Source organism: Chiloscyllium punctatum, chromosome 48 (assembly GCF_047496795.1).
Source record: "Chiloscyllium punctatum isolate Juve2018m chromosome 48, sChiPun1.3, whole genome shotgun sequence".
Taxonomy (NCBI): Eukaryota; Metazoa; Chordata; class Chondrichthyes; order Orectolobiformes; family Hemiscylliidae; genus Chiloscyllium; species Chiloscyllium punctatum.
Genome location: NC_092786.1, coordinates 24,256,288 through 24,282,583, shown reverse-complemented (window position 1 = coordinate 24,282,583; position 26,296 = coordinate 24,256,288). Strand labels below are relative to the sequence as shown.

The 26,296-nt window shown below is 54.3% G+C and overlaps 1 protein-coding gene across 2 annotated transcripts in view; it reads right to left on the bottom strand.

Annotated features, from left to right (window-relative positions):
• Window positions 1-26,296, bottom strand: part of mthfs (5,10-methenyltetrahydrofolate synthetase (5-formyltetrahydrofolate cyclo-ligase)) — a 78,426-nt gene that overhangs the window by 49,001 nt on the left and 3,129 nt on the right. The window contains exons 1-2 of one of the 2 annotated variants that reach the window (XM_072564872.1): window positions 17,649-17,777; window positions 16,799-17,060 (exon numbers count right to left, since the gene is read on the bottom strand). In XM_072564872.1, the coding sequence (XP_072420973.1) occupies window positions 16,799-17,006 (208 nt within the window). In that variant the 5' untranslated portion in view covers window positions 17,007-17,060; window positions 17,649-17,777. Of the gene's footprint in view, window positions 1-16,798; window positions 17,061-17,648; window positions 17,778-26,296 lie in introns of those variants that run through there. The other variant, XM_072564871.1, reaches the window with a different exon arrangement.

Here is a 26,296-nt window from a genome sequence, read left to right as displayed (position 1 = left end):
AATGAGTCTGAAAAGTGCAAAGTAAACCAAATGAGCAGAGCACAACATAAAGTTTTGAAAAGAGCTATTTACACCACACAGGCTCAAGCAGTTCAAAAAGGGAAATAAAGCTCGCTGTGTTGTACAGGCTGACAATAAAATAAATGCGAGAGGATGTTGGTTAAAATTTTCCAGAAATGCATATGTCACTATAATTGAGACATAATAACCAGGTGCGAAAGCATTAACACTCAAACACTTACAGATTGCCATGTGGCTGAGTGCAGAAAGCCCACAGTCGAGAAAGCTTAACTCAACTTGGGAATACACAGATTGTTTATAATTGCTCCATTCAAACGATGGAAAGCTAATGATTGAGTTAAGTTCGGCTCCACACGCTTTGATCAACAGAGACATATGTGGTCAGAATACATTTGGTATCATACAGAACATGAACCCTCGCAGCATAAGGAGGCCATTGGAGGTTGATTGAGGTTACCACGGAGTAACTAATTGAATCATTTCTGAATTTCAGCAAGTATGATAAAGGGTAGTTGACATCATTCTACAAATTGTAATAGCAATGTAGATTCAATTCCAGAAAACAGTTACAGAACACATTTTGTCAAATTGCACCAGGAGTGAAAGAGTTACAATAACATATCAAAAACTAAGAACAAACAATACAACACAGGAACAAACCCTTCGACCCTCTGAGCCTGCACCGATACATTTTGGCTTCCACACGAATTCGGTTTTCACTTATAGGATCCCTCTATTCCCTTTCTTTTCATGTATTCGCCCAGGTGTGTGTGCTTATACCACCTCCTTTGGCAGCATGTTCCAGGCACTTAGCATCCTTTGTTTGAAAAACTTGCTTCACACATCTCTTTTAAACTCGCATCTAGAAGTTGTGTCCCCTAGAAATTGAGCCCTTCACCCTGGGGAAAAAGCATTGTACTTTCCACTATATGCATGCCATTCACAATCTTATAAACTTCTATCAGGTGACCCCTCAACCTCCTGTGTTCCAGTGAAATCAAACCCAGTCAATCCAACCTTTCTTTATAATGAAAATTCTCCATCCTAGGCAACATCCTGGTAAACCTTTTCTGAACCCTCTCTAAAGCATCCACATCATTCTGGTAGTATGGCAACCAGAACCATACACAATAAAGTCAGAAGATCCTGTAATCTCTCAAACAAGATGGATCATTGGTTTTCTTAAATGAGATCAATTATTGGATGTGAAGGGGGGTGATAAACCTCCCCGTGTTTACCGTGGAGCAAGGCCCACATCGGGAGAGCCAGCAGTATCCATTTTAAAGCAAACAGTATTCATTCTAAAACAGCAGCTGCCAGCCCGACCACATGATCGGGAGAAGGGGGCCCAAAGACAGATCCGAATACACACCGGACCAGACACTAGTCAGGACTCCAGACAATGGTCATCACTCACAGATCGAAACCCACCTTATAATCTCGTCAAGGTTCCAACTGACACACACCCATAACCTGATCATGCAAAACAGTCCTACACAAAAGGCAAACACCAAACAAACAGGATGAATCTAACAGACACTTTGGAAGTAACAAAGGGGGTGCTAGCCTCCAGCCCTCACGGAGAGACAAGCAGATAGCACCCGGACCCATTTACGTAAAGATAAACAGCACACCTTTTGTGTATACTGCTGACTCTCCGAGGACGGCAGGAAGCTTGACATTCACACATACTCCAGCCATGATTGCCACCATTCACACTCTTTCATACCCAATCTCCTACAGCCTGACTCATGAATTATATAACTTGTAACATCGCGCGGGGAACGGAAGAGCGATCGAGATTCGGACCTCGGTTGGTCTCCGCCGGCGTTAAACACTTTAATAAATTACCGATTGTCGAACCGCACTCTGGGCTCGGACTGAGATCATTTCATCTGCGCTAACAGATGGAACTATTTTTTTCCATAAATACTGAAGGTTCTAGATGCCCAGCAGAAGCAGCTAAAGTTTCTAGTGGATAATTCTTGTAGACAAGGAGCTGGACTAGCATATGACTGGAAATGGGTTCTGGTAGCTTTAAGGATGAGTGCAAATGGTCAAATGGTCCAGACTGACTCCAAAATGTAGAAAGCCATACCCTAAGTAATTTCCAATCTGGACTTGACATGAATATCAGTCTGCTTGAGGAACACAAAAAGACACTGTACAAGAATCTTTAAAAAGCAATCATTTCACAGTAACTCCATTCAAATATCGGTGACACAGCAAGTCATCAAATCTCGGTTAACTTTAGAAGAGATCAGTACTCACTTCTGTCAATCAGGCATTAAAACCCCCTTCTAAGAATTCTTATGCTAACTGTTTCAATGATGTTCGCAGGTAAAGGGATGGCTGGAAAATGGGAAGCCTTCAAAAACTAGTAAGGTTGGGAGGGGTGGGACCAAGGGGATAGTGAGGAAAGAGATCAATCTGAGACTGGTACAGCTAAGAACAGAAGCAAGTCAAACAGTCAGGGCAGGCAGGGACAAAGCAGAGAACAAAGTAGGACTGAAAAATTAAACTGCATCTGTTTCAATGCAAGGGGCCTAACAGGGAAGGCAGATCAACTCAGGGCATGGTTAGGATCATGGCACTGGGATATCATAGCAATTACAGAAACATGGCTCAGGGATGGACAAGACTGGCAGCTTAATGTTCCAGGATACAAATGCTACAGGAAAGACAGAAAGGGAGGCAAGAGAGGAGGGGGAGTGGTGTTTTTGATAAGGGATAGCATTACAGCTGTACTGAGGGATGATATTCCCAGAAATACATCCAGGGAAGTTATTTGGGTGGAAGTGAGAAATAAGAAAGGGATAATCACCTTATTGGGATTGTATTATTGACCCCCTAATAGTCAGAGGGAAATTGAGAAACAGATTTGTAAGGACGTCTCAATTATCTGTAAGACTAACAGGGTGGTTATGTTAGGGGATTTTAACTTTACAACCATGGACTGGGACTGCCATAGTGTTTAGGGTTTAGATGGAGAGGAATTTGTTAAGTGCGTACAAGAAACTTTCTGATTCAGTATGTGGATGTACTTACTAGAGAAGGTGCAAAACTTGACCTACTCTTGGGAAATAAGGCAGGGCAGGTGACTGAGGTGTCAGTGGGAGTACACTTTGGGGCCAGCGACCATAATTCTATTAGTTTTAAAATAGTGATGGAAAAGGATAGACCAGATCTAAAAGTTGAAGTTCTAAATTGGAGAAAGGCCAATTTTGACGGTATTAGGCAAGAACCTAATTTGGGCGGCACGGTGGCTCAGTGGTTAGCATTGCTGCCTCACAGCACGAGGGTGCCAGGATCGATTTCAGCCTCTGTGTGGAGTTTGCACATTCACCCCTTGTCTGTGTGGGTTTCGTCCGGGCGCTCCGGTTTCCTCCCACAGTCCAAAGATGTGCGGGTCAGGTGAATTGGCCATACTAAATTGCCCATTGTGTTAGGCGCATTAGTCAGAGGGAAATGGGTCTGTGTCGGTTACTCTTCCTCGGGTCGGTGTGGAAGGTTGAGCTGAAGGACCTGTTTCCACACTGTAGGGAATCTAATCTAATTTAAAACCTTCAAAAGCTGACTGGGCACAGATATTTGCAGATAAAGGGACGGCTGGAAAATGGGAAACCTTCAGAAATGAGGTCATGTGAGTCTAGAGACATAATATTCCTGTTAGGGTGGAAGGAAAGGTGTAGGGAATGCTGGATGACTAGAGAAATTGAGGGTTTGGTTAAGAAAAAGGACGCATATGTCAGGTATAGACAGGATAGATCGAGTTAATCCTTAGAGGAGTATAAAGGCAGTAGAAGTAAACTTTAGAGGGAAATCAGGAAGGCAAAAAGGGGACATGAGATAGTTTTGGCAAATAGGATTAAGGAGAATCCAAAGGGGTTTTAACAAATACATTAAGGACAAAAGGGTAACTAGAGAGAGAATAGGGCCCCTTGTCGGTCTTTGTGTGGAGCCGCAGAAAATGGGGGAGATACTGAATGAGTATTTTGCATTAGTATTTACTGTGGAAAAGGACATGGAAGATATAGACTTAGGGAAATAGATGGTGACATCTTGCAAAATGTCCGTATTACAGAGGAGGAAGTGTTGGATGTCTTGAAATGCATAAAGGTAGATAAATCCCCAGGACCTGATCAGGTGTACCCTCGAACTCTGTGGGAAGCTAGAGAAATGATTGGTAGGTGCCTTGTATCATCGATAGTCACAGGTGAGGTTCCAGTGGTTAGCTAATGTGGTGCCATTATTTAGGAAAGGTGGTAAGGACAAGCCAGGGAACTATAGACCCGTAAAACTGACATCAGTGGTGGGCAATTATGACATGAGGCAAACAAAAAGACACTGTGCAAGAATCTTTAAAAACAATCATTTCACAGTAACTCCACTTAGATATTGGTGACACAGTAGGTCATCAAATCTCGGTTAACTTGAAAAGAGATCAGTACTCACTTCTGAGGGACAGGATTTACACATATTTGGAAAGGCAAGGACTGATTAGGGTCGCAGGTAGATAGGATAGTGAAGAAGGTGTTTGGTATGCTTTCCTTTATTGGTCAGAGCATTGAGTACAGGAGTTAGGAGGTCATTTTGGGGCTGTACAGGACATGAGTTAGGCTACGTTTGGAATATCGTGTGCAATTCTGGTCTGCTTCCTATCGAAAGGATGCTGTGAAACTTGAAAGGGTTCAGGAAAGATTGGGGTTGGAGGGGTTGGAGGATTTGAGCTATAGGGAGAGGCTGAATAGGCTGGGGCTGTTTTCCCTGGAGCGTCGGAAGCTGAGGGGTGACCTTATTGCGGTTTATAAAATCATGAGGGGCATGGATACACTAAGTATCTTCCCTGTGGTGAGGAGTCCAGAACTAGACCGCATAGGTTTAGAGTGAGAGTAGGTCAGAGGCTAGGAATACTATAACAGGCAACTTTTGAAGGTAGAGGGTGGTGCACATTTGGAAATGAGCTGCCAGAGGAAATGGTGGAGGCTGGTACAACTGCAACATTTAAAAGGCATTTGGATGGGTATAGGAATAGGAAGAGTTTAGAGGGATATGGGCCAAATGCTGGCAAATGGGGCTAGATTAGATTGGGATATCTGGTTAGCATGGACGAGTTGGACAGAAGGGTCTGTTTCTGTGCTGTACATCTCTATGATTCTATGACTGCTCCCATTTCAGTCAACCACTCTAGTTTCTTAGGTGTATCCACCTCTGGACTCCCAAATTGCACTCCAGAACTCATTCCCTCCCGCTGAAGGTTATATTCTTACAGAATGCTAGAAATGGATTTCATCACAATTGTCACGTTGCTGATTGTAGGAACCGATAGTGGGTAAACTGGCTGCTATGCTTTGTATATTGCAATCACGACCACACTTTAGAAGAGACCACTTAAATGTAAAATGCTTTGCAATGGCCCAAAATCAAGAGAAGTGCTGCATAAATGCAAGTTGTTACTTTCTATGCACTACTCAATATCTGCTCCAGCTTTGTGAAGTACCTTTTTATTTATTAACTTTGTTGGATGTGGGTGTTTATTTGGCTGTTTATTATGGCCAGCATTTATTGCCCATCCTTAGATACCCTTGAGAAGGTGATGGTGAGCTGCCTTCGTGAACCGCTGCAGTCCACCTACTGTGGGTTGACCCACACTGCCATTAGGGAGGGAATTCCAGGATTTTGACCCAGGAGGTGATGCTCCCATATATCTGCTGCCCTTGTCCTTTTAGATGGAAGGGGTCATGGGTTTAGAAATTGGAAGACTTTTGATAAATTTTTGCAGTACATCTTTTAGATAGCACACACTGGTGCTAATAGGAATCACAGCAGGACAGACTAGATGTTTTGTGTATGCAGTGCCAATCAACTGGCTACTTTGTCTTGGATGGTATTAAGCTTCTTAAGTATTGTTGGGACTGCACTCATCCAGGCAAATGGGGAGTATTGCATCACACTCCTGACTTGTGCCTTGTAAATGATGGACAGGCTTTCAGGAATCAGGGGTGAGTTACCTGCTGTAATATTCCTAGCCTCTGACCTACTCTTGCAGCCAATGAATATATGTGGTGAATCCTGCTGAGTTTGTGTTTGATGATAACTCCCAAGATGTTGAAAGTGGGGGATTCAGTTCTGGTAACACCATTGAATGTCATGGGGCAGTGGTTAGATTGTCTTTTATTGGTGATGGTCATACCCTGGCATTTGTGTGGCACAAATGTTATTTGGCACTTGTCAGCCCAAGCCTGGATATTGTCCAGATTTGTTGCAGTTAGACATGGGCTACTTCAGTGTCTGAGGAGTCACGAATGGTGCTAAAGATTATGCAACCATCAGCAAACGTCCCCATTTTTGACCTTATGATGGAGGGTAAGTCATTGATGAAACAGTTGAAGATGATTGGGTCTAGGACACTACCCTGATGACCTCTTGCAGAGTTGTCCTTGAGCTGAGATGACTGACCTCCAACAACCATGACGATCTTCATATGTTTCAGGTATGACTCTAACCAGTGGAAAGTTTGCCCCCAATATCTATTCATCCCAGATTTGCCAGGGCTCCTTGATGCACACTTGATCAAATGCAGCCTTGATGTCAAGGGCTGTCACTCTCTCCTCACTTCTGGAATTCAACTCTTTTGTCCATATTTGAATCAAGGCTGTAATGAGGTCAGGAGCTCAATAGCCCTGGCAGAACCCAAATTGGGTGTCACTGAGCAGGTTATTGCTGAGCAGGTGCTGCTAGATAGCTCTATTGCTGACACCTTCCCTCACTTTACTGAAGTTTAACAGTAGACTGATGGGACAGTAATTGGCCGGGTTGAATTTGAATTTGTCCTGTTTTTTATGTCCAGGATGTGCTTGGTCAATGTTCCACATTGTCAGGTAGATGACAGTGTTGCAACTGTACTGGAACAGATTGGCTAGGGGAGCAGCACATTCTGGAACACAAGTCTTCAGTATCATTATCGGAATGTTGTGAGGGCCCATAGCCTTTGCAGTATGCAGTGCCTCCAACTGTTTCTTAATACCACGTGGGGTGAATTGAATTGGTTGAAGGCCGGCAGCGGTAATGCTGGGGACCACTGGAGGAGGCCAAGACCGATCAATGACTTAACACTTCTGGCTGAAGATTGCTGCGAAAGCTTCATCCTTACCTTTTGCACTCATGGGTGCACTGTTGCAAACAACAGCAAAATGTACAGATGACCAAGATTTTCTTCAGAGTGCTTTCTGCACCATCACGGAATCCTCCCTGGAACTAAGACTGAAGCCCTATTACAGTTAGAGGTGCAGAGTAGTAGCAGCTCTAAGTAAATTCCAGCCACAAAGAAGAACTTTAGTTCGTGAACATGTGAATATACAGAAATGCAAGATTCTCAAGAGGAGTTTGGAATTCATCTCTGCATTTCTTCATCTGTGACCGGTTTCATGCCAATAAAATTAATTATTCCAATTAGTTCCAGATTGCTGAAGTTCACATGGCATTCGTTGATTGCAGCAAGATATCCTCTAAGGAACTGATTGATGACAGTGTAGTGCCCCACTGTGCATTAGTATCCCTTCATTGCTTTAACTTGCTTTAACTTTAAATGATTTTGATGTATGACAGTATGGCTCACCTCGGGTCTAGATTAGAGTGATGCTGAAAGAGCACAGCAGGTCAGGTAGCATCCGAGGAGCAGGAAAATCGATGTTTCGGGCCTTCATCAGGAATGGTGGCAGGGAACCTCCAGGGTGGAGAGATAAATGGGGGAGGGGGGGTGGGGCTGGGGAGAAGGTAGCAAAAAGTACAATAGGTGGATGGAGTTGAGAGGGGAGGGTGGAGTGGATAGGTGGGAAGGGAGATTGGCAGGTAGGACAGGTCATGGGGACGGTGCTGAGCTGGAAGTTAGGAATTGGAGTAAGGTGGGGGGAGGAGAAATGAGGAAACTGGTGAAGTCTACACTGATGCCCTGGGGTTGAAGTGTTCAGAGATGGAAGATGAGGCATTCTTCCTCCAGGCTTCGGGTGGTGAGGGAGCAGCGGTGGAGGAGGCCCAGGACCTGCACGTCCTCGGCAGAGTGGGAGGAGGAGTTGAAATGTTGGGCTACGGGGCGGTGGGGTTGATTGGTGCGGGTGTCCCGGAGATGTTCCCTAAAGATCGCTATGAGGAGACGTCCTAGCCAACTTTCTAAATTTCTTAATACACTGACACCTGGTGGAGAAATTATTTATAATGACAATGACACCAAAAGAATTAGAACAATAAGCAAAATAAACTTAAACAAATATATTTTTATTATGAACTTATACTATCAGTAATGCCGAATGCACTAAGGGTTTTTAGGCTGCGTGCAGGGGAGGAAGTACATCTTGGGATCTTTTCTTTGTTCATGAGACACGAGCATCACAGGCAAAACTATCATTTATTGTCCATCCCTAATTATCAGGAAAAGGTACGGGTGAGCTGCCTTCATGAACAATAATTAGGGAGGGTGGTAAAAAAGGAGGGGGTGTGGCGTTGCTAATTAGAAATGGTATAACAGCTGCAGAAAGGCAGTTCGAGGAGGATCTGCCTTTGGAGGTAGTATGGGCTGAAGTCAGAAATAGGAAAGGAGCAGTCACCTTGTTGGGTGTTTACTATAGGCCCCCCAATAGCAGCAGAGATGTGGAAAAACAGATTGGGAAACAGATTTTGGAAAGGTGCAGAAGCCACAGGTTAGTAGTCATGGGCGATTTCAACTTCCAAAATATTGATTGGAAGCTCTTTAGATCAAGTAGATTGGATAGGGCGGTGTGTGCAGTGTGTTCAGGAAGCTTTTCTAACTCAGTATGTAGGTTGTCCGACCAGAGGGGAGGCCATATTGGATTTGGTACTCGGTAACGAACCAGGGTTTGTTAGTGGGTGAGCATTTTGGTGATGGTGACCACAATTCTGTGACTTTCACCTTGGTTATGGAGAGAGATAGGTGCATGCAACAGGGTAGGTTTTACAATTGGGGGAAGGGTAAATACGATGCTGCAAGGTAGGATGTCAGGGAAGGATGTCATTGAAATGTGGAACTTTTTCAAGGGACAGATACGACGTGTCCTTGATACGTATGTACCTGTCAGGTAGTAAAGAGATGGTAGTGTGAGGGAACCTTGGTTGACGAGGGAGGTTGAATATCTAGTAAAGAGGAAGAAGGAGGCCTACATAAGGCTGAGGAAACAAGGTTCAGACAGAGCGTTGGAGGGATACAGGATAGCCAGGAGGGAGCTGAAGAAAGGGATTAGGAGAGCTAAGAGAGGGCATGAAAAATCTTTGGTGGGTAGGATCAAGGATAACCCCCAAGGCCTTTTATGCATATGTGAGAAACATGAGAATGACGAGAACGCGGGTAGGTCCGATCAAGGACAGTAGTGGGAGATGGTGTATTGAGTTGGAAGAGATAGGAGAGGTCTTAAATGAGTACTTTTCTTCAGTATTTACAAATGAGAGGGGCCGTATTGTTGAAGATGAGAGTATGAAATGGACTGGTAAGCTAGAGGAGATACTTGTTAGGAAGGAAGATGTGTTGGGCATTTTGAAAAACTTGAGGATAGACAAGTCCCCTGGGCCTGAAGGGATATATTCTAGGATTATGTGGGAAGCAAGAGAGGAAATTGCAGAGCCGTTGGCAATGATCTTTTCGTCTTTTCGTCTTCACTGTCAACGGGGGTGGTACCAGGGGACTGGAGAGTGGCGAATGTTGTGCCCCTGTTCAAAAAAGGGAATAGGGATAACCCCGGGAATTACAGGCCAGTTAGTCTTACTTCGGTGGTAGGCAAAGTAATGGAAAGGGTACTGAGGGATAGGATTTATGAGTATCTGGAAAGACACTGCTTGATTAGGGACAGCCAGCACGGATTTGTGAAGGGTAGGTCTTGCCTTACAAGTCTTATTGAATCCTTTGAGGAGGTGACCAAGCATGTGGATGAGGGTAGAGCAGTGGATGTAGCGTATATGGATTTTAGTAAGGCATTTGATAAGGTTCCCCATGGTAGGCTTATGCGGAAAGTCAGGAGGTATGGGATAGTGGGAAACTTGGCCAGTTGGATAGAGAACTGGCTAACCGGTCGAAGTCAGAGAGTGGTGGTAGATGGTAAATATTCAGCCTGGAGCCCAATTACAAGTGGAGTTCCGCAGGGATCAGTTCTGGGTCCTCTGCTGTTTGTAATCTTTATTAATGACTTGGAAGAGGGAGTCGAAGGGTGGGTCAGTAAATTTGCAGACGATACGAAGATTGGTGGAGTTGTGGATAGTGAGGAGGGCTGTTGTTGGCTGCAAAGGGACTTAGATATGATGTAGAGCTGGGCTGAGGAGTGGCAGATGGCGTTCAACCCTGTCAAGTGTGAGGTTGTCCATTTTGGAAGGACAAATAAGAATGCGGAATACAGGGTTAACGGTAGGGTTCTTAGTAAGGTGGAGGAGCAGAGGGATCTTGGGGTCTATGTTCATAGATCTTTGAAAGTTGCCACTCAGGTGGATAGAGCTTGTAAGGAGGCCTATGGTGTATTAGCGTTCATTAGCAGAGGGATTGAATTCAAGAGTCGTGAGGTGATGTTGCAGCTGTACAGGACCTTGGTAAGGCCACATTTGAAGTACTGTGTGCAGTTCTGGTCACCTTACTTTAGGAAAGATGTGGAAGCTTTGGAGAGGGTGCAGATGAGATTTACCAGGATGTTGCCTGGAATGGAGTATAGGTCATACGAGGATAGGTTGAGAGTGCTAGGCCTTTTCTCATTGGAAAGGCGAAGGATGAGGGGTGACCTGATAGAGGTTTATAAGATGATCAGGGGAATAGATAGAGTAGACAGTCAGACACTTTTTCCCTGGGTATAACAGAGTGTTACAAGGGGACATAAATTTAAGGTGAAGGGTAGAAGGTATAGGGGGGGATGTCAGGTGTAGGTTCTTTACCCGGAGAGTGGTGGGGGCATGGAATGCGCTGCCTGTGGGAGTGGCAGAGTCAGAATCATTGGTGATCTTTAAGTGGCAATTGGATAGGTACATTGATAGGTGCTTAAGTTAGGACAAATGTTCGGCACAACATCGTGGGTCGAAGGGCCAGTTCTGTGCAGTATTGTTCTATGTTCTAACACACTATGGGATGTAGATACCCCCACAATGCCATTCAAGAGAAAGTTCAAGGATTTTGACCCAGCGACAGTGAAGGAAAAGTTATGATTAGATTCCCTACAGTGTGGAAACAGGCCCTTTGGCCCAACCAGTCCACACCGACCCTCCGAAGAGTAACCCACCCAGACCCATTTCCCTCTGACTGATGCACCTAGCACTATGGGCAATTTAGCATGGCCAATCCACCCTGACCGGCACATCTTTGGACTGTGGGAGGAAACTGGAGGAAAGTCACACAGACACAGGGAGAATGTGCAAACTCCACACAGACAGTTGCCAGACGCTGGAATTGAACCTGGGACCCTAGTGCTATGAGGCAGCAATGCTAATCACTGAGCCACCCCGATTCAGAATGGTGTCTAACATAGAGATGAACCTACAGGTGATGGTACTCTAATAGGTCTACCATCATTGTCCTTCTAAATGTTAGTCATTGTCAGCTGGAAGCTGCACTCAATGCGAGTGGAGAGTATTCCACCACACTCCTGACTTTTGACTTGCAGATGGTGAACAGGCCTGGAGAAATCTGGAGATACATTACTTGCTGCAGAATTCCCAAACTCTGATCTGCTTTTGTTAACCCTTGTAGTTGAGTGAATGGTCCAGTTTAGTCAACAGTAACCCTGAGAATGTTGATGGTAGGGGATTCACCAATGGTTAACAACATATGTTTACACAGTTCCTTTACATTATAGTACATAATGAGGAATTTCAGGATCATACTGAGCAACATCAGCAAGCATTAGGATAGATATTCAGAATCTGGATCAGAGATGTGGGTTTTAAGATGCATCATAAAACAAGGAAAGCAAGATAGAGGGGTAAAGAAATGTGCAGGACAATAATTCCAGAACACATCAATCTTGGCACAGCTACTTGAGTGAGTAAAATCAAAATTGCAGGAGGCCAGAATTAGACAAGCACAGACAGCTGAGAGGGTAGTGTGATTGCAGGTGATTAGAGTTAGAAACTTGGCTGGCTAGAATTTGAGAACAAGATAATAATTTTAAAATCAAGATGTTTCTTGATCAGTAATCAACATGGATCATTGAGATAAATTAGATTCAAATTAGTTGAGGCACACACTCAAGAAGGTGGAATGTGGGCAAGCAGCCAGAAGTGAATTAATAGTACTAAATACATGAATGAGGGTGTCACCAGCTGAGCTCAGACAGAAGTGAAGTCAAGTGATGTTGAAGAGGAGGAATTAGTGATTAGTCTTAGCAATGCTATAATTAGAAGCTCGGTTTTGAGAACCACTAAGACACAGATGTTGCTAAGGGGCAGGAACAAATTACTGCAGATGCTGGAATCTGAACTGAAAATTACAAATGCTAGAGAGATCACAGCAGGTCAGTCAGCATTCATTGAGAGAGAGCAAGCTAACATTTTGAGTCTAGGTCACTCTGATGAAGCTTGCTCTCTCTCCATGGCTATTGCCTGACCTGCTGTGATCTCCAGCATTTGTTGTTTCAGTTGCTAAGGGGCTGCTTGTAGTTGAGACATGGGAGGGGGCCAAGGAGAAATCCTTGTCCAGAGGCTAGGTTACAGGTAAAGAAAAGTAGCTATTGCATACAAAATATGACTTCAATTAGATAAATTAAGGGATTAATGATGTTGTAATCAAAACATATGCAAGGTGCCTCCCTCAACCAGTTTGAAGGCACTGTTGGATCTTCAGAACAATGAGATATACCAGGTCAAGAAAGGGAAGTGAAGAGGCAGTGAAGTTTGGGATTGGGGGAGGGAAATTTGAGAGCTAGTGCCAAGAGAATCTCAAGAGACAAGAACTGTTGGAGTGCAAAAATTTCAGGATATGAGAGTTTAACGGATAAGTAGCCCAACTATAAAGAGACTAAAAACAAAACAAAGTGCTGGATTAGACTAGGGTAGATTTACAGAAAATGAAGGGGAGTACAGATGTGAAGTAGAGGAAGGATACAGAAGAGGAAACTGCTATGACCTCAGAAATTATATTTCAGGACACGCTCAATGTCAATATGATCTGCAGACAGGAGAATGGCCAATGTACAACGTCTTTTTAAAGAAAGACGATAACTATTACAGGACTGTTAATTTGACATTTGTGCCAGGGATAATTTTATTGTCCTTAATTAAGAACATTGCTTCTAAAGTGTTGGAACTTGAAAATGCTACAAAAATAGCTGTGTGAATGGGCTAAAATGCAAGACAGAATATACTACAGTAAATGTAAGGCAAGATAAATGCAATTTGGCAAGATAAATCATAGTAGTAATTAAACTCTGAATGAAACCACAGAGGGAATGTGGGGGCTATATTCACTGGATATTAAAAGCAACACCCAAGGCTAATCAGACTAAAATAATTAATAGAATTTTAGATTTTATCATAAGGTCAAGAATATGAAAGATTATAGATAATTTAAGTCAATATTCAAATTTACTAGTATGGGTGACAAAACATCTGAAAGTGAACCTTCCATAGGAACTTCGGACCAAGATTAGGCCATTCATCCCTTCGAGCTTTCCCCATCATTCAATGAGATCATGGGCTGATCCCACTTCCCCCATCAACTTTGAATTCCTTGTCTATGTCTTTATAGAAACACAGCTGAAAAGTGTATAAGAAAGTAAACTAATAGCAGCAGGGTATTTTTAAGAAGCCAATTTCCTTAAGTATTAAATAATCTTAAGTATTAAAACATTCACTCACTTTTGGAAGTAGACCTAGAAATGAACCAATAAATTGGTATCATTTAGCCTCGGTCCAATATTATATGTACTTCTCCATTCAGTTAACAAAGTTAAGAAATACAGCTCCTTGACTAGCGTTGTCAAATCCACCTCCCTCTAAACGCAAAGAGTTTAAACTCTCATTAACTCTCTGCAGTTTGTACTGTTAAGGATGAAAAATATATATTGTGAGGTTTTATGGAAATTGTTCATTTAATTATTCAGTTAAAAATGCAATCAAATTAGTATCTATTACACAGAAAACCTTACCGTAGCTTTAAAAGCAAATGAATGAAAAAGTGGACATTAAACAAATATGTAACAGTACGGTTTACAGCTTCAGTCTTGGGGTCTGCAAGCACCCAGTATCCAGTTTTGTTGCAGGGTAGAACAAACACTGTATGGAGGCAGTGTTTGTGTCAGAAGGAAAACACTACTTAGCCACCTCTCTCTGGCTAAGGACATCACCAGCTTCCTTCCAGAAAACAATCACAATGGAACGCAAGTGGCTCTTGCGAATATGATCAGAAATAATACATTTTATTCATAAAATTGTTAATGCCATCACAATCATGTTGTTAATATTTGTCAATGTCATTCTTATGATTAAAGGAAACAGGTGTTGGGTGTTAATTTTCTTTTTCTAGTTCATTTAACTAGGTGGCAGCTCTTGTGCTGCAGTGTTAATATCCCTACCTCTCAGCCAGGAGTCCAGTGTTTGAATTCCACCTGCTCCAGAGGTTTGCAACAATATCTCTGACCAGGTTTATTAAAAAATATCTATATTCACATAGACAGTGGCTTGTGGCTCAGTAGTATTGACCTCACCTCTGAACAGAAAGTCCCGGTTGAAGTCCCACCTGCTCCAGAGATATGTAATAATATTTCTGAACAATTTATTCAAAAATATTTGCATTTAAATAACAAAAAAACCATAATAGTGTCAGTGGGAAGAAACCTGTGAGGCTGAGTAAGTCAATGCGCTCTATTCACAAAAAAAAGATTGTGTCTTGCCTTCTATTTCATTAGCTAGCTTAGAATCTATTGACATAATGCTTACAGTTTTTAGCATCATGAGATAGTGTTAATGGTGCACACAAAACAATCTCAGATGAAGGGTTTATGCCCAAAACATCGATTCTCCTGCTCCTTGAATGCTGCCTGACTTGTTGTGCTTTCCCAACAACACACTCTCAACTCAGAAGCCAATTTGTCAAGCTTATTAAAATTCCAACCAAATTGAATTTGATGAAAAATTAATTGAGGTAACATTCGACCTACGATTACAAAATTCACTGCAGGAACAAATGTTACAACAAACCAGGAGTCATTTATTTTCCTTAACTTTTTTCCATAGTATGTTTCTGAAGCCAATGTTCCCACTGTTGAGGAGGTAAGTAGTCCAGTCATGAGAGGAAATCACACTTTTAACCTGGAGCTTTTAACATCAGAATCCAAATCCTGAAGGAACATACAGTTTCAGATAGTTGGAGGAGGTCACAAAGGTTGAGCAGCGTATTTTGAACACAAGGATAAAAGATATAAATTGAGGTGCTGGGAGCCAACATGGACCAGTGTGCACAAGTATGAAGGGATGAATGGAGCTTGGTACAAGCTAGCACACAGGCGGCAGAAGTTTGGATCTCTGAAGAGATGTATTTATGGAGGGTGGAAAATGCTGAAATACTCAGATTTGAAGGCAATAAAGGCACAGGTGAAGATTTTAGGAGATGCACTGACAAGGACCACAAAACATTGAGGGAATATGGTGTTTAAAAAAACAATTCAGAGTCAAGTAGAATACCAAAGATTTTAGAGTCATAGAGATGTACAGCGCAGAAACAGACCCTTCGGTCCAACCTGTCCATGCCAACTAGATATCCCAACCCAGTCTAGTCCCACCTGCCAGCACCTGGCCCATATCCCTCTAAACCCTTCCTATTCATATAACCATCCAAATGCCTTTTAAATGTTGCAATTATACTAGCCTCCACTACTTCCTCTGGCAGCTCATTCCATACACGTACCACCCTCTGCATGAAAAAGATGCCCCTGGTCTCTTTTATATCTTTCTCCTCTCACTCTAAACCTATGCCTTCTAGTTCTGGACTCCCCACCCTAGGGAAAAGACTTTGTCTATTTATCCTATCCATGCCCCTCATGATTTTATAAACCTCTATAAGGTCATCCCTCAGCCTCCGACACTCCAGGGAAAACAGCCCCAGCCTGTTCAACCTCTCCCTATTAACTCAAATCCTCCAACCCTGGCAACATCCTTGTAAATCTTTTCTGAACTCTTTCAAGTTTCACAACATCTTTCTGATAGGAAGGAGACAAGAATTGCACGCAATATTCCAACAGTGGCCTAACCAATGTCCTGTACAGCCGCAACATAACCTCCCAACTCCTATACTCGTTACTCTGACCAATAAAGGAAAGCATACCAAACACCTTTTTCTCTAACCTATCTGAGACTCCATTTTAAGGAGCTATGAACCTGCACTCCAAGGTCACTTTGTTCAACAACACTCCCTACAACCTTACCATTAAGTGTATAAATCCTGCTAAGATTTGCTTTCCTAAAATGTAGCACCTTGCATTTATCTAAATTAAACTCCAGCTGTCACTTCTCTGCCCACTGGCCCATCTGGTCCAGATCCTGTTGTAATCTGAGGTAACCCTCTTCGCTCTCCACTACACCTCCAATTTTGGTGTCATCTGCAAACTTACTAACTATACTTCTTATGCTCACATCCAAATTATTTATATAAATGATGAAAAATAGTGGACCCAGCACCGATCCTTGTGACACTCCACTGGTCACAGGCCTCCAGTCTGAAAAACAACCTTCCACCACCACCCTCTGTCTTCTACCTTTGATCCAGTTCTTTAGTTGATTAAAATCCTAAATATTCACTACCAACCTGAGGTTAAAGCTTCTTCCTGCAAACCATCTTCAGCAGGCTGGCGAATGTTCCAAGACGTCAGAGGAAGGTGGAGGATTTCTTCAGCAGAGCCCAGTTTCACCATATCCATATGGTTGGTTCCAGATTTGTATCGAGGAATGAAACATTCCTTCCCATGCTGGAAAACATCTTTTATAATATCTTCAGTCTGTATTTCATCAGACATGCTCAAAAAGACTGCAATTCTTTGGCAATTCTTGTACTTGGGGTGAGCGATCAACTGAAACAGAATGACAGATGTGGTCAGTAGGAATCCATTTAGCACTTTGTGCCTATTCTTCCAATGAGATCACAGCTGTTCTGTAACCTAATTCCATAGACACACACCATAGCCCTTAATACTTTTCTTTAATAAAAAGCTATCAATCCCAGAGTTAGAGTTAATAATTGATCTAGCTCTCAGGTACAATTTATGGAAAAACACTGCAAACATCTGCCACTCTCTGTAACAGTCACTCCCAGCATATCTCATTCTAATATTTAGACAATGTCTTAGTTCTAGACGCACGAACACGCAGAAATGGTTTCTACATATTTTATTTGTTCTTCTTAATATCTTGAAAACAGTGATTAACCACTCAACCTTCTAAACTCCAGATAATACAATTTAAGGTCAATGTATGCTTTACAAGGTGTGGTGCCCACAAATGCACATCTGTGTGGTACAACCAGGGTGTTGTACAGCTGACACATGACTTCTACCCAGTGCTCCACCCCGATAACTCAAATCTTTGAGATGAATCCCAGAATTCCATTTGCCTTTTTGATTATTTTTGTTTACCTATTCACATTTTGATTGTCTGTGTACCTGGACTTCCAGGAATGTATTCTCCAAATTCTCCACATTTGGATAGTACTATATTCCACCTGTTACAGATCCAAAGCAGATGACCTCATATTGGCTGTATTGACATCCATTTGTTGCAGTTCTGCCCCTTCATTTAATCTATTAATATCTCTTTGTAATCTTATGCTTCATTTATACAACTTGAGATATTGATGGGAAGATTTTAGTTTTGTTTCTTTTAATTAGTGTGGGTTATGTGAATACAAACTTGGCATGCAAATAAAAATGACATCAGGGGGGGAGGGGAGGGGGGGGAGGGGGGGAGGGGAGGGGGGGGAGGGGAGGGGGGGGAGGGGAGGGGGGGAGGGGAGGGGGGGAGGGGAGGGGAGGGGGGGGGAGGGGAGGGGGGGGAGGGGAGGGGGGGGAGGGGAGGGGGGGGAGGGGAGGGGGGGGAGGGGAGGGGGGGGAAAGGGGGGGGTGGGAAAGGGGGGGGGGGGAGGGGAGGGGGGGGAGGGAGGGGGGAGGGGGGGGGAGGGGGGGGGGAGGGGGGGGGAGGGGGGGGGAGGGGGGGGGGAGGGGGGGGGGGGAGGGGGGGGGAGGGGGGGGGGAGGGGGGGGGAGGGGGGGGGAGGGGGGGGGGAGGGGGGGGGGAGGGGGGGGGGAGGGGGGGGGGAGGGGGGGAGGGGGGGAGGGGGGGGGAGGGGGGGGGGGGAGAGGGGGGGGGGAGAGGGGGGGGGAGGGGGGAGAGAGGGGGGAGAGAGGGGGGGGAAAGGGGGGAGAGAGGGGGGGAAAGGGGGGAGAGAGGGGGGGAAAGGGGGGAGAGAGGGGGGGAAAGGGGGGAGAGAGGGGGGAAAGGGGGGAGAGAGGGGGGGAAAGGGGGGAGAGAGGGGGGGAAAGGGGGAGAGAGGGGGGAGGAGAGGGGGGGAGAGAGGGGGGAGAGAGGGGGGAGAGAGGGGGGAGAGAGGGGGGGGAAAGGGGGGAGGGGAGAGAGGGGGGGAAAGGGGGGAGAGAGGGGGGAAAGGGGGGAGAGAGGGGGGAAAGGGGGGAGAGAGGGGGGGAAAGGGGGGAGAGGGGGGGAAAGGGGGGAGAGAGGGGGGAAAGGGGGGGGAGAGAGGGGGGGAAAGGGGGGGAGAGAGGGGGGGAAAGGGGGGGGGAGAGAGGGGGGGAAAGGGGGGGGAGAGAGGGGGGGAAAGGGGGGGGGGAGAGAGGGGGGGAAAAGGGGGGGGAGAGAGGGGGGGAAAGGGGGGGGAGAGAGGGGGGGAAAGGGGGGGGGAGAGAGGGGGGGGAAAGGGGGGGGAGAGGGGTGGGAGGGGGGGGAAAGGGGGGGGAGAGAGGGTGGGAGGGGGGGGAAAGGGGGGAGAGGGGGGGGAGAGGGGAGGGAGGGGGTGGGGGGGAGGGGGGGGGAGGGGGGGGGGAGGGGGGGGGGGGAGGGGGGGGGGAGGGGGGGGGGGGGAGGGGGTGGGGAGGGGGGGAGAGGGGGGGAGGAGGGGGGGGGGGGAGGGGGGGGGGGAGGGGGGGGGGGAGGGGGGGGGGAGGGGGGGGGGGAGGGGGGGGGGGAGGGGGGGGGGGAGGGGGGGGGGGGAGGGGGGGGAGGGGGGGGGAGGGGGGGGGGGAGGGGGGTGGGGGAGGGGGGGGAGGGGGGGGGGAGGGGGGGGGGAGGGGGGGGGGGGGAGGAGGGGGGGGGAGGGGGGGGAGAGGGGGTGAGGGGGGAGAGGGGGAGAGGGGGAGGGGGGGGAGGGGAGGGGGAGGGGGGGAGGGGGGGAGGGGGGGGTGGGGGGGGAGGGGGGGAGGGGGGGGAGAGAAGGGGGAGAGGGGGAGAAGAAGTTGGAGAGGGGGAGAAGAAGGGGGAGAGGGGGAGAAGAAGGGGGAGAGGGGGAGAAGAAGGGGGAGAGGGGGAGAAGAAGGGGGAGAGGGGGAGAAGAAGGGGGGGAGAGGGGGAGAAGAAGGGGGAGAGGGGGAGGTGGGGGAGAGGGGGAGGGGGGGAGAAGAAGGGGGAGGGGGGGGAGGGGGGGGGGAGGGGGGGAGGGGGGAAGAGGGGGAGAGGGGGGAGAAGAAGGGGGAGAGGGGGAGGTGGGGGAGAGGGGGAGGGGGGGGAGAAGAAGGGGGAGGGGGGGAGGGGGGGGGGAGGGGGGGAGGGGGAAGAAGGGGGAGGGGGGGGAAAGAAGGGGGAGGGGGGGGAAGAAGGGGGAGGGGGGGGGAAAGAAGGGGGAGGGGGGGGAAAGAAGGGGGGAGGGGGGGGAAAGAAGGGGGAGGGGGGGGAAAGAAGGGGGAGGGGGGGGGGAAAGAAGGGGGAGGGGGGGGAAAGAAGGGGGAGGGGGGGGAAAGAAGGGGGAGGGGGGGGAAAGAAGGGGGGAGGGGGGGGGAAAGAAGGGGAGGGGGGGGAAAGAAGGGGGAGGGGGGGGGAAAGAAGGGGGAGGGGGGGGAAAGAAGGGGGAGGGGGGGGGAAGAAGGGGGAGGGGGGGGAAGAAGGGGGAGGGGGGGGGAAGAAGGGGGAGGGGGGGGAAAGAAGGGGGAGGGGGGGGAAAGAAGGGGGAGGGGGGGGAAAGAAGGGGGGGGGGAAGAAGGGGGGGGGAAGAAGGGGGGGGGAAGAAGGGGGGGGGAAGAAGGGGGGGGGAAGAAGGGGGGGGGGAAGAAGGGGGGGGGGAAGAAGGGGGGGGGAAGAAGGGGGGGGGGGGGGAAGAAGGGGGGGGGGGAAGAAGGGGGGGGGAGAAGGGGGGGGGAGAAGGGGGGGGGGAGAAGGGGGGGGGGAGAAGGGGGGGGGAGAAGGGGGGGGGAGAAGGGGGGGGGAGAAGGGGGGGGGAGAAGGGGGGGGAGAAGGAGGGGGGAGAAGGGGGGGGGAGAAGGGGGGGGGGAGAAGGGGGGGGGAGAAGGGGGGGGGAGAAGGGGGGGGGAGAAGGGGGGGGGGAGAAGGGGGGGGAGAAGGGGGGGGGGAGAAGGGGGGGGGAGAAGGGGGGGGGGAGAAGGGGGGGGGAGAAGGGGGGGGGAGAACGGGGGGGGGGGGAGAAGGGGGGGGGGAGAAGGGGGGGGGGAGAAGGGGGGGGGGAAGGGGGGGGGAGAAGGGGGGGGGAGAAGGGGGGGGGAGAAGGGGGGGGAGAGAAGGGGGGGGGAGAAGGGGGGGGGGAGAAGGGGGGGGGAGAAGGGGGGGGGGAGAAGGGGGGGGGAGAAGGGGGGGGGGAGAAGGGGGGGGGGAGAAGGGGGGGGGAGAAGGGGGGGGGGAGAAGGGGGGGGGAGAAGGGGGGGGGGAGAAGGGGGGGGGAGAAGGGGGGGGGAGAAGGGGGGGGGAGAAGGGGGGGGGAGAAGGGGGGGGGAGAAGGGGGGGGGAAGAAGGGGGGGGGAAGAAGGGGGGGGAAGAAGGGGGGGGGAAGAAGGGGGAGGGAAGAAGGGGGGGGAAGAAGGGGGGTGAAGAAGGGGGAGGGGGGGGGAAGAAGGGGGAGGGGGGGGGAAGAAGGGGGAGGGGGGGGAAGAAGGGGGAGGGGGGGGAAGAAGGGGGAGGGGGGGGGAAGAAGGGGGAGGGGGGGGGAAGAAGGGGGGAGGGGGGGGGAAGAAGGGGGAGGGGGGGAAGACGGGGGAGGGGGGGGGAAGAAGGGGGAGGGGGGGGAAGAAGGGGGAGGGGGGGGAAGAAGGGGGAGGGGGGGAAGAAGGGGGGGGGAAGAAGGGGGGGGGAAGACGGGGGGGGAAGAAGGGGGGGGAAGAAGGGGGGGGAAGAAGGGGGGGGAAGAAGGGGAGGGGGAAGAAGGGGGGGAAGAAGGGGGGGGAAGAAGGGGGGGGAGAAGGGGGGGAAGACGGGGGGGAGAAGGGGGGGAAGAAGGGGGGGGAAGAAGGGGGGGAAGAAGGGGGGGAAGAAGGGGGGAAGAAGGGGGGGAAGAAGGGGGGAAGAAGGGGGGGAGAAGGGGGGGGGAAGAAGGGGGGGGGGGAAGAAGGGGGGGGGGAAGAAGGGGGGGGGGAAGACGGGGGGGGGGAAGAAGGGGGGGGGGAAGAAGGGGGGGGGGAAGAAGGGGGGGGGGAAGAAGGGGGGGGAAGAAGGGGGAGGGGGAAGAAGGGGGAGGGGGGGAAGAAGGGGGAGGGGGGGAAGACGGGGAGGGGGGGAAGACGGGGGAGGGGGGGGAAGACGGGGGAGGGGGGGGAAGACGGGGGAGGGGGGGGAAGACGGGGGAGGGGGGAAGACGGGGAGGGGGGGGAAGACGGGGGAGGGGGGGGAAGACGGGGGGAGGGGGGGAAGACGGGGGGGGGAGAAGGGGGGAGGGGGGGAAGACGGGGGAGGGGGGGAAGACGGGGTGGAGGGGGGGAGGGGGGGACAGAAGGGGGAGGGGGGGAAGACGGGGGGGGAAGAAGGGGGGGGGAAGAAGGGGGGGGGGAAGAAGGGGGGGGGGAAGAAGAAGGGGGGGGGAAGAAGGGGGGGGGGAAGAAGGGCGGGGGGAAGAAGGGGGGGAAGAACGGGGGGGGAAAGAAGGGGGGGGGAAGAAGGGGGGGGAAGAAGGGGGGGGGGAAGAAGGGGGGGGGAAGAAGGGGGGGGAAGACGGGGGAGGGGGGGGAAGACGGGGGAGGGGGGGAAGACGGGGGAGGGGGGGAAGACGGGGGAGGGGGGGAAGACAGGGGGAGGGGGGGGAAGACGGGGGAGGGGGGGGAAGACGGGGGAGGGGGGGGAAGACGGGGGAGGGGGGGAAGACGGGGGAGGGGGGGGGAAGACGGGGGGGAGGGGGGGAGGGGGGGAAGAAGGGGAGGGGGGGAAGACGGGGAGGGGGGGAAGACGGGGGGGGAAGAAGGGGGGGGGGAAGAACGGGGGGGGGGGAAGACAGGGGGGGGGAAGAAGGGAGGGGGGGAAGAAGGGGGGGGAAGAAGGGGGGGGAAGAAGGGGGGGGAAGAAGGGGGGGGAAGAAGGGGGGGGAAGAAGGGGGGGAAGAAGGGGGGGGAAGAAGGGGAGGGGGGGAAGACGGGGGGGAAGAAGGGGGGGAAGACGGGGGGGAAGACGGGGGGGGAAGACAGGGGGAGCGGGGGGAGGGGGAGGGGGGGAGGGGGGGAGCGGGGGGGGGGGGGGGGGGGGAGACGGGGGGGGGGAGGGGGGGGGGGAGACGGGGGGGGGGGGAGGGGGGGGGGGAGAGGGGGGGGGGACGGGGGGGGGGTGGGGGGGGGGGGGGGGTGGGGGGGGGGAGGGGGGGGGGGGAGGGGGGGAGAGGGGGGGAGGGGGGAGCGGGGGGGGGGGGGGGGAGAGGGGGGGGGGGGGGGGAGAGGGGGGGGGGGTGGGGGGGGAGGGGGGGGGGGGGGGGGGGGGGGGGAGGGGGAGGGGGGGGGGGAGGGGGGGGGGGGGGGGTGGGGGGGGGGGGGGGGGGGGGGGTGGGGGGGGGGGGGGGAGGGGGGGGGGAGGGGGGGGGAGGGGGGGGGAGGGGGGGGGGGGGGGGGGGAGGGGGGGGAGGGGGGGGGGGGGGGGGGGGGGGGGGGGGTGGGGGGGGGGGGAGGGGGGTGGGGGGGGGGGGGGGGGGGGTGGGGGGGGGGGGTGGGGGGGGGGGGGGGGGGGGGGGGGAGGGGGGGGGGGAGGGGGGGGGGCGGGGGGGGGGGGGGGGGGGGGGGGGGGGGGGGGGGGGGGGGGGGGGAGGAGGGGGGGGGGGGGGAGGGGGGGGGGGGGGGGGGGGGGGGGGGGAGGGGGGGGGAGGGGGGGGGGGGGGGGGGGGGGGGGGGGAGGTGGGGGGGGGGGGGGGGGGGGGGGGGGGGAGGGGGGGTGGGGGGGGGGGGGGGGGGAGGGGGGGGGGGGGAGGGGGGGGGAGGGGGGGGGGGGGGTGGGTGGGGGGGGGGGGGGGGGGGGGGAGAGGGGGGGGGAAGCGGGGGGGGGGGGGAGGGGGGGGGGGGAGAGGGGGGGGGGGGGGGGGGGGGGAGGGGGGGGGGGGGGGGGGGGGGGGGAGACGGGGGGGGGGGGAGGGGGGGGGGGGAGGGGGGGGGGGAGGGGGGGAGGGGGGGGGGAGGGGGGGGGGGGGGGGGGAGGGGGGGAGGGGGGGGGGGGAGACGGGGGTGGGGGGGGGGGAGAGGGGGGGAGGGGGGGGAGACGGGGGGAGGGGGGGGAGACGGGGGGGAGGGGGGGGGGAGGGGGAGGGGGGGAGGGGCGGGGGAGGGGGGGGGGGGGGAGGGAGCGGGGAGGGGGGGGGGAGACGGGGGAGGGGGGGGGAGACGGGGGAGGGGGGGGAAGCGGGGGAGGGGGGGAAGACGGGGGGGGGGGGGGAAGACGGGGGGGGGGAGGGGGGGGGGGGAAGACGGGGGAGGGGGGGAAGACGGGGGAGGGGGGGGAAGACGGGGGGAGGGGGGGAGAGGGGGGGGGGGGGAGACGGGGGAGGGGGGGGAGGTCGGGGGGAGGGGGGGAAGGGGGAGGGGGGGAAGACGGGGGAGGGGGGGGAAGACGGGGGGAGGGGGGGAAGACGGGGGGAGGGGGGGGAAGACGGGGGAGGGGGGGGGAAGACGGGGGGAGGGGGGGAGACGGGGGAGGGGGGAAGACGGGGGGAGGGGGGGGAAGGACGGGGGGGAGGGGGGGAAGGGGGGACGGGGGGAGGGGGGGGGGAGAGACGGGGGAGGGGGGGGGAAGACGGGGGGAGGGGGGGAAGCGGGGGGGGGGGGAGGGGGGGAGGGGGGAGGGGGGGGGGGAAGACGGGGGAGGGGGGGAGCGGGAGGGGGAGCGGGGGGTGAGGGGGGGGGGGAAGACGGGGGAGGGGGGGGAAGACGGGGGAGGGGGGGGAAGACGGGGGAGGGGGGGAAGCGGGGGAGGGGGGGAGACGGGGGGGGGGAGGGGGGAGGGGGGAAGACGGGGGAGGGGGGGAGACGGGGGAGGGGGGGGGGGGGAGGGGGGGAGACGGGGGAGGGGGGGGAAGACGGGGGAGGGGGGGGAAGACGGGGGGAGGGGGGGGGGAAGACGGGGGAGGGGGGGAAGACGGGGGAGGGGGGGGAAGACGGGGGGAGGGGGGGGGGGAAGACGGGGGAGCGGGGGGGGGGAAGACGGGGGAGGGGGGGAAGACGGGGGAGGGGGGAAGACGGGGGGAGGGGGGGGAAGACGGGGGAGGGGGGGAAGACGGGGGGAGGGGGGGAAGACGGGGAGGGGGGAAGACGGGGGAGGGGGGGAAGACGGGGGAGGGGGGGAGACGGGGGAGGGGGGGAAGACGGGGGAGGGGGGGAAGACGGGGGAGGGGGGGAAGACGGGGGAGGGGGGGAAGACGGGGGAGGGGGGGAAGACGGGGGAGGGGGGGAGACGGGGGAGGGGGGAAGACGGGGGAGGGGGGGGAAGACGGGGGAGGGGGGGAAGACGGGGGGAGGGGGGGAAGACGGGGGAGGGGGGGAAGACGGGGGAGGGGGGGAAGACGGGGGAGGGGGGAAGACGGGGGAGGGGGGGAAGACGGGGGAGGGGGGAGACGGGGAGGGGGGGAAGACGGGGGAGGGGGGGAGACGGGGGAGGGGGGGAAGACGGGGAGGGGGGGGAAGACGGGGGAGGGGGGGAAGACGGGGGAGGGGGGGAAGACGGGGGAGGGGGGGAAGACGGGGGAGGGGGGAAGACGGGGGAGGGGGGGGAAGACGGGGGAGGGGGGGAAGACGGGGGAGGGGGGGAAGACGGGGGAGGGGGGGAAGACGGGGGAGGGGGGAAGACGGGGGGAGGGGGGGGAAGAGACGGGGGAGGGGGGGAAGACGGGGGAGGGGGGGAAGACGGGGGAGGGGGGACGGGGGGAGGGGGGAAGACGGGGGAGGGGGGGAAGACGGGGGAGGGGGGGAAGACGGGGGAGGGGGGGGAAGACGGGGGGAGGGGGGGGAAGACGGGGGGAGGGGGGGAAGACGGGGGAGGGGGGGAGACGGGGGAGGGGGGGAAGACGGGGGAGGGGGGGAAGACGGGGGAGGGGGGGAAGACGGGGGAGGGGGGAAGACGGGGGAGGGGGGGAAGACGGGGGGAGGGGGGGAAGACGGGGGGAGGGGGGGGAAGACGGGGGAGGGGGGGAAGACGGGGGAGGGGGGGGAAGACGGGGGAGGGGGGGAAGACGGGGGGAGGGGGGGGGAAGACGGGGGAGGGGGGGAAGACGGGGGAGGGGGGGAAGACGGGGGAGGGGGGGAAGACGGGGGAGGGGGGGAAGACGGGGGAGGGGGGGGAAGACGGGGGAGGGGGGGAAGACGGGGGAGGGGGGGAAGACGGGGGGGGGAGGGGGGGGAAGACGGGGGAGGGGGGGAAGACGGGGGAGGGGGGGAAGACGGGGGAGGGGGGGAAGACGGGGGAGGGGGGGAAGACGGGGGAGGGGGGGAAGACGGGGGAGGGGGGGAAGACGGGGGAGGGGGGAAGACGGGGGAGGGGGGGAAGACGGGGGAGGGGGGGAAGACGGGGGAGGGGGGGAAGACGGGGGGAGGGGGGGAAGACGGGGAGGGGGGGAAGACGGGGGAGGGGGGGAAGACGGGGGAGGGGGGGAAGACGGGGGAGGGGGGGAAGACGGGGGAGGGGGGGAAGCCGGGGGAGGGGGGGAAGACGGGGGAGGGGGGGGAAGACGGGGGAGGGGGGAAGACGGGGGAGGGGGGGAAGACGGGGGAGGGGGGGAAGACGGGGGAGGGGGGGAAGACGGGGGGGGAGGGGGGGGGAAGACGGGGGAGGGGGGGAAGACGGGGGAGGGGGGGAAGACGGGGGAGGGGGGGAAGACGGGGGAGGGGGGGAAGACGGGGGAGGGG